The following is an 8398-nucleotide window of genomic DNA, read 5'->3' on the forward strand; positions in this document are numbered from 1 at the left end:
GTCTCTGGGAAAACTAAAAGTGACTGAAGATGTCCAAGAAGCATCCCAGACATCTTGTAATATGAGGGTGATACCTAAAACTCAGTGGCACATGCTCTAAAGTTTACTGTTGAAATAAAAATATTCATGATGCAGTAGTATCCGCAGGCCATGAGGGAGAGATGCTGCAGTTGCTTCCTCTGGAAAGCACTTTCTGTAGCATTGTGATTTTCAAAGGCAATGATGCTTTCAGGAAAGAGAGCACTCTTTGAGTGGGGGGTAACCACATGAGTCAAAAAACCTCTGTGTGGTTCTGATGTGCCAAGAAAATTGCTAGCCAGTGCTCTCTGGGCTGGTTATGAGGGTGTGTAGTCACCACCATGCTCACTGGTCTTGCGGGAACATGGGCCCCAGGGAGCTAGTTCCTCAGCTAAGCGCCCAGAAATGTTTTCCTGGTGTAGGGCTCTGCTAAGAAAAAACAAGAGAGTTGCTCCATCTCAGACTGCGATCTCATCCCTGTGTTACCACTGGACTCAGCACTGACTCCTACAGAAGAGGGAGAGGTGGGGAGAGGTGTCCCCAGTCCTAACCCCATGCAGGAATCACTCTGTCCTCTGCCCTGGTCCTGTGCTGCTGTTGGTGTGTGGCATTTGTGTGAGGGCAAACTCCCACAGCACATGGGCACAGAGTCTGCAGTTGTGGGATGCCCTTGGCCTGTGTGTGAGGAGCAGCAGTGCTGCATGGAGCACAAGGGTCACTTCAGCCCCAGGGTTCTGGGAATGCTGAAGGAGGTTGGTGCCAGGGGAAAGGCACCCCAGCGTGTAGCCTGTGTTTGGGCTGGTGCGTGCCCTATGCCGTTCAGAGACAGCTCATGGATCCTGCTGAGGGTTGAATGAAATCCCACTGTTGCTGCCATGTCTCCATGAAGCTGGAATATCTCCTCTCACACAGCACCTTTCTGGACTAGACTGGGGTTGTGGCACTTGTGGGGCTGCAGAGTTCCCGCACCTCAGGAAAGCTCTGCTTGAGGAAGACAAGGCAGCACAGAGCAGTGCTGCCTCTTTGGGCACCAGTCACTGTCCTAGGCCTGCCTTCAGCCAAGGGGTGCTGGGTTCACTGGGACAGGGGACTCCAGTGAGTGGCCTGCTGTAGCTGATACCAATAGTAACTTGTGAACACCTCAGCCCTACATATCTGGGCAACAGATGGGCCATGACAGATGCTGGAGAGTGATAGAATTGTATGGGGAATCTGTCCCTGCTGCTCGTGCATGGCATACTGACCATGTCCCCTAGATCAGGTGATGGAGGGAAGCAGCAGGTGGAGTAGGCAATGTGGGCCATCCCCAAGGCTATTCACCCATTCCCAGTTCCTGCCATCCTTTGGGAACATGGTTTTCTGAGCCTCCTTGCCCAGCACAGCTCCACCCAAAGCAAGAGGAGCACTCTTCCCCAAGAGCTTGTGGGACTGCAGATTTCCCAGGCCTCCTACATGCCCACAGTTCCTCTCTCGAGGACAAGAGTTGTCAGGATTCCCTTTCACATGACACGGGCCATGGCAAAGGGGCTATTTCTGAGCCGAGCTGCAGCAAGGCAAGGACTGATGGCCGTTGGCTGTGGAGTAACCAGGGATGTCTTCTTCAGCTTCAAGAGGCAGTGCCTGAAAGAGGACTCGCTGCAGTGTGTCAAACCCTCCAATGCCTCTAGGAGTGATGAAAGGTTCCCCTGTGCCCCCACCTAATTCCTCCTGGAAAGCAATGGTTTTCTCCTTCCACAGTCAGTGTGCAGATGGAAAGACCATATAAAGGGCACAGGCAGGGTTGCAGTAGTTGTTTAATGAGTCTAAAGAATGAGAATGAGTCTAAAGAATGTGATCATTCCAAGTGGAGGCCCCCAGCGTGGGGAGCAGAAGGAGCAGACAAGAATGTGTTCCCCATTTCCTGTGGCAGAGTTCCCACAGGGCATCTGTTGACCTGCCCATCAAAGGGAGACAGGCTAGCAGGTTCCTCCAGGCCGGTTTCTGAGGTCTTCACAACAAGGCTTTAAGGGAAGCACAAGACATCAAAGAAAAGATAGAAAAAGGGTGAGAGGAAGACCGGAAAGGTAAATATTGTCTGTGTTTTCAGAGACACCAGGTTGGCGTCTTCACATCTGTACTTGCAGGGAGAGTCAGAGATGGTCAGCTGCTTTTAAAAAAAATGGCATGAAGTCTGATCCTCTGTTCAGCACCATGTTCTGAGTTCCAAGGGGTCCTTACGGGGAGCCGTTGTCAGCATGTTTAGCAGGGGGGGCATCTGCTGCCACAGTAGCGGCTGGAAATGCAGGAAAGGTCACAGCAGCCAGAGTTGATGGGCACTCCATCACAGCTGAGGATGCTGCCAACAGCAGCGGAGGTGGAGGATCCCACAACGGTGTTCTGTGGGAAGGAGCTGAGGATGGGGCCAGGCAGGGTGACCACCACGGGGGAGGGCTCAATGACGACGGTGGAGTTCTGGCACTGCCTGACACAGGGCTCATTGCAGCTGTTGGCCAGTGGGGTGGGGCCACAGGGCCGGCAGGGTTGGCACGGCTGGCACTGGTCGTAGCAGGACATGTCTTGGGTTCAGAGGTGCGCCTGCGAGACAACCAAGTGAGGAAGCAAAACAACGGGTTGTATGAGGAACAGCCTGTCACAGCACCATGAGAGAGAGAAAGAACATGCAGGGCTGGGAGACGGAGGCTGTGCCAAGAATGTGAGGACTTCTTGGCCTCATTCTGACAGGGCCCAAAAAAAGCCACCAGCTCCTACACAGCTACTGCCTGGACCCTGAGTCCAGAAGCCACCTCAGCAGAGTCCCAGCCTCCCTCCATGTCTAACCTTCTCCCTGCTTCCCCCTCCCATGACAAGCAGCCCCATGAGCTGGCAGAGAACAAAGCTGGTATCAGCTGAGAGGTCAGCTGAAGTGAGACCCCCTTTTAGAGACAGTGGAAAAGAAGGTTCTTCAGACTCACCTGACTCCCAAGGAGAAGGAGGCAAGAGAAGTGGATGAGAGAGTGAGGAGCTGGGCTGGCTTTTATCATGCACCTTAACTGCCCCAGGCTGCCAGAGGCATCCCTTGCAGAGGTGATTCTTTGCTGACAAGCTCATCTTGAATGCAAAACATCCCGAGCAATGCTATGAGCTATGTTTTGGCTTCCTGGATTGCTGTCTTTCCATTTCCTGCTTTATGCCAGGCACATTCCCCAGTGGAGGCATCTTTTACATGACAGGATGAGAGCCCCAAGCATTTCCGGTGCAATACACGTTGGCGTGGGCAGACGACTCACCTCACATGCTGGAAGAGTCCAGGAAGGGTCACTCAAGACACACTAAACAGATGCTTTGACAACACACACACACACACACCCACACATACTCACACACTAATCTAGACCTCCAGGCATCTAGAGTGAAATGAGGAGACTCAAGACACCCAATGAGAGGCTGCCTACACTGTCCAGGGCACAGGACATGGACCTGACAGAGTCATCTTCTGCAAATCCTGTTTGAAAGAGTTCATTGTAGCTGAGGGAAGACTGATGTGCACTCAGGGAGAGCCAGAGATGCAGCTGAGGAGAGTGACATACCCAGCTTGATGCCATTCACCCACACAAAAGCCCTTTCCCTGCTACCCATCTGCGCCTGAGTACCAGGGACATGGATATGGGGTTTAGCCGTGGGATAGAGGTGTTTGTAGGCTCTGGTGGAAGAGCCTGTGGGTTCACTTCTGACCGTGTGATGAAGCAAGCCATGTGCAGGTGACCAGGTAGACAGGCCCTGCTGTGAGCTTATGCTAGCTGAGGAGTTCAGAGGCAACCATTGGTCATTTGCAGGATCGGTGTCTCCAGAAAGATGATTCATTCCATTTCCTGTGGACATCTGCTTAGGATGGGACAAGTCCCCTGTGTGAGCTGATGTCTCTCTACTGACTGTGGGAAGAGTCTGTTGGAGTGGGTCCAAAGAAAGGCTCCAAAATGATCCGAGGGTTGGAACACCTCTCCTGTGAAGAAAGGCTGAGAGAGGTGGGGTTGTTTAGCCTGGAGAGGAGGAGGCTCTGGGGAGACCTTCTTGTGGTTTTGCAATTTTTGAAGGTGGCTTATAAGAAAGAAGGAGAAAGATATTTTACCAGGACCTGTAGTGAAAGGCCAAGGGTCAATAGCTTAAAACTGAAAGAGGGTAGATTTAGATTGGACTAAGGAAGAAATTATTCTATGATGAGGGTGGTGAGAAACTATAAAAGATTGACTGGAGACGTTATGAAAGCCCCATCATTGGAGGTGTTCAAGGTGAGGTTTGGTGCAGGCTCTGAGCAATGTGATCTAGTGAGAGATGCTGCTGGCCATGACAAGGGATATTGAACTAGATGGTCTTTCAAGGTGCCTTCCCATGGGTGCAAATGCATACATGAGCAGAGCAAGAGGAACATGTACGTGAGCATGAACCTGCACACACACCGCTGAGAACTAGGGCAACCAATGCCAGCTCACAGCCTCTTGGGATGACTTCAGGCAAATCCTTCAGACCCCACAGTCAAGGCAATGAATCAGGCACCATCAGCTTTAGTGAGTTCAAGAGCTTGACGCTGGTTCAGTCAATTGTTTTCTCACTAGAAAAGAGAGAGAAAGCACAGTGGAGTCGAAGCTGCCATGACCTTTCCAGATATTGAGCTTCTCCATGTCCCAACTCTGTGCGTCAGGCATAACAAAAAATCTAGAGAACATCCATATTGCTGCAGCTACAAAGAATCTCCACATTACAATTGAAAAAAACTCCTCCAGCCTTAGATGGTCCCGGGTGTCCTAAGTGATCTCTTTAAGGGCGATGTTGGGGTGTGGGACTTGGCCCAGCACTGTAAAGGGTACAGTGCCTCAGTGGTGAGCCTGGGACAAGCCCGACTCCCCACAGGCTGCAAAAACTGAGGCTGGAGCACCAGAAATGACATGGACTGATCCCACAAATAAAGTCACTCAGCATCTTCAAAGCATTCCTTAAAATGCTATTTACTAGCACTAAGACTAGAAAGAGAGGACCATGTGGATAACCTTAAATCCCGCCAGAGACTGGGAACTCCAAGATGGGACCTCCAACAACACCTGCTCTTCTGTCCAGTGACCATTTGGAGGTCACTTCCCATGATGGTGAAGACACACGGGCCCTAGCAACAGACCACAGCAGTGAAATGGGAAGCATAGGTTGAGGCAGCTCTGGCCCTGCCTTCTGTACAGCAGTCACAGGATGGTTCTCGCTCTGCACCTGTAGGAAGTGAGTATGAAGATGAAGCAGTGGAGGGTCTCATCACCAATACTGAAGGTAATCACGGCCATGTGATTAATCATGGCCAATCACGGCCAGCACAAGCCATGTCCAGGGCAGCTTGTGAATCAGCTAAGAAGTGGAGGATGTGCTTGGGCCTGCAGGAAGCCAAATGGGAGGTGAGTATTGCATGCAGAGAAGGAGACAGGGAACTGGCCAGCCATGTGCCTGCCGCCAGCCAGATGCACACAGCCTTATGCACAATGGCCTCATAGTGCAGTGGGTTGCAGAGAGTCAAGCAGTGGCCGTAGGACATGAGATCGTAGAGGAAGCATTGAGCACTTCCCAGGAGCCAGAAGTATAGCTGGGCCATGCAGCTGTGGAAGGAGATGTGTATGTCCCCTGGCCTGAGAAGTCATCCAGCACCTTTGGAAGGAAGGCACCAGAGAAGAGAGACTGCAACTTTTGGTCTTCAGTCATTCTGAGCTACACTTCATCCACCATAATTCCCTCTCAGTGGAGGACATGGGTGGGAGGATTACCATCCTTGCACTTGTACAGTTTTTGCCAAGGCAACTGAATTTTCATGGTGGGAAATAAGATATGAGACTGTAGTGGCGGCCAAGAGGTAGTTCCACGGATCATAAGGGATGAGACGTACAGGCTAAAAAGTGCTCTGCTCCCAAGAAAGGCAGCCAATTCCTGAGTTGCACATTCTTTAGGGGGACCAATGAAGCAGTCAAGAGCTCTGCACCTGCCTTCAGCATTCATGGGAAGTGCTCCCAGTACCCTCATCCTTGCTGATCTTCCCGTTCTCCTGCACGGTCTCTATCACAGCAATTTGATCTCCTTCAGAAATCAACTGTCCCCACTTCCATGCTGACCACTCTCAGCTCCCACATGCTTAGCTCCAGTTTCGAGCCTTGATACCTTCAGCGGCATAGATAACTACCCTGCTGCTGCCTCCAGGCCATGGCCCCTAAATTAGGTGGTGAAGGGGAGAGGTCATGCCAAAGGCTGTTCCCTGTATGACCACTCCTGCTATTCTGCCAGCAAATCATCTTCCAGAGCCCCACACCCTTCACCCCACCACCCCAGAAGAGCTCCGTCCATAGCAAGAGGAACGCCCTTCCTCAAGAGCTCATGGGGCTGCTGAGTCCTCAGGACCTCCTGCCTTCTGGGCATTTGTGGGCAGAGATACCAGCAGGCCAAGGCCTGATGCTCACTGGCAGCAGAGCAGCCACAGATGTCTTCCTCAGCTCCAAGGGATGGTTCCCAAAAGAGGAGCCAATGTAGGGTGTTTGAACCGCTCATTTGTCTGTGACTGGAACAGGGTTTCCTTGTGCTCTCAACCCCTTCCACCCCTTCTCCTTTGGCAGGACGGGATGTGTCCACAGAGGGAAGGACCACATGGAGGCCAAGCTTGAATGCAACAGAACTTTAATGAGTCAAAAGAGGGAAAGAAAGTCATTCCAAGTGGGGGGTGCCAGTTCATGAAGCCCCAGGGGCATCTGTGAATCTGCTGTCCTCGGCTGTGGAGAAGTTCCTGCATCATGTCTCTCTACCCGCCCCACAGAGGATGAGGAAGACAGATGGTTCCCACCAGATTGGTCTTGGGGGAACCTTGCTGCTAAGGGGATGTGAAGCAAACAAGGAAAAGGGAGAGAAAGGCAAAGTCATTCAGCTACGCTGAAAGCAGCATTGAAAACATCAATCCTTTGCCCAGCACCATGTTGTGATTCCTCAGGGTGTCTCCTTGGGGTTTTCCCCACAGTCTTTAGCAGGGGAGGCACCTTCTGCCACTGTAGCGTCTGGAAATGCCAGAGAGGTCACAGCACCCAGAGTTGATGGGCACTCCATCACAGCTGAGGATGCTGCCAACAGCAGCAGAGGTGGAGGATCCCACAACGGTGTTCTGTGGGAAGGAGCTGAGGATGGGGCCAGGCAGGGTCACCACCACAGCAGGAGGCTCAATGACGACAGTGGAGTTCTGGCACTGCCTGACACAGGGCTCATTGCAGCTGTTGGCCAGCGGGGTGGGGCCACAGGGCCGGCAGGGCTGGCACTGGTCGTAGCAGGACATGTCTCAAGGGTGGAGGTGCACCTGGGAGAGAAGCAGGGAGGAAAGAAAGCACCAGAGTGGATGAGGAGCAGCCTGGTTAGCCCGTCAGAAAGGAGGCAAGGCCACTTCTGAGTGGGGAGCTGGTAGCTCGGCCAGGAGCCACATGGTATATATTGCACTACAAAGAGCAGCCTGGCCCAGGGAAGGCCTTTCCTTGGGTATAAATCAAAAGATCCTTCTGCCACATCCCAGCCTCTCGCTAAGCAGACCTTCTCCACTCTTCCCTCTATCATGACAAGAAGTTACAAAGCCCAGGACAGGACATAGCCAATATCAGCTGAGATGTCCATCAAGGAGAGATCTCATTCTGGAAGAGGTAAAGAGGCTCCAGACTCACCTGGTTCCCAAGGAGAAGGAGGCCAGAGAAGTGGATGAGAAAGCAGGGACTTGGGCTGGCTTTTATACCTGCCCTTCATTGCCGCAGCACCAGAGGCACCCTTTGCAGAGGTAACAATTTTTGCACACAGTCATCTTGAATGCAAACCATCACAGCTAATAATATGGGCTGTGCTTTGGTTTCCTGCACTGCTGCCTTTTCATTTCCAGAGCTGTGCCATGCCCATTCCCAAATGAAAGCTTCTTGTTAGTGCTGGAAGGAAAGACTCCAGGATTTCCAGGGCAGGAATGCAGCAGTGTGGGCAGAAGAGTCAGCTCAAGTGCTGGAGTGGTCCAGGGCAGGAAAGACACCTCAGCTTGGGTCACTCCGGTGGGGCTGTTTGAAGTGTTTTTCTCAGGAAGACAATTCAGCCATCCTCAGCTGGATGCGAATGGGCTCCCATGCATGAGGAGTCTTTCCCCCCCTTCTCTGCTCCCTCCAGTGGTCACTTGTTGTTGCCTCCCCAGGTATGTGCGTTGTGTTGCTAGGTTTTGAACCTGTCCTGACTACCATTGACCTCAGCAAAAAATTCTGGCTGCTTTGGAATGGTGCCCACTCCCTGGAGTCTGTGAGTACACAAACAATGGCATGGGCATGTCTGGGGCCTTGTGCTTCCCCAGGAAGTTCTAACTCTGTAACAACCCCATCTG

General features: G+C 52.2%; 1 protein-coding gene across 1 annotated transcript; it reads right to left on the minus strand.

The window, feature by feature from the left end:
* Nucleotides 1-2256: 2256 nt before the first annotated feature.
* Nucleotides 2257-2571, minus strand: LOC134524433 (feather keratin Cos1-1/Cos1-3/Cos2-1-like). The gene has a single exon (XM_063354477.1). The coding sequence runs from the start codon at nt 2569-2571 to the stop codon at nt 2257-2259; it is 315 nt and encodes a 104-aa protein (XP_063210547.1).
* Nucleotides 2572-8398: the final 5827 nt, after the last annotated feature.

Source organism: Chroicocephalus ridibundus, chromosome 17 (genome assembly GCF_963924245.1).
Source record: "Chroicocephalus ridibundus chromosome 17, bChrRid1.1, whole genome shotgun sequence".
NCBI classification, from domain to species: Eukaryota; Metazoa; Chordata; class Aves; order Charadriiformes; family Laridae; genus Chroicocephalus; species Chroicocephalus ridibundus.

Coding starts and splice junctions, on each gene's coding strand:
- LOC134524433 (XM_063354477.1), bottom strand. CDS start 2,571: ATGTCCTGCTACGACCAGTGCCAGCCGTGCCAACCCTGCCGGCCCTGT.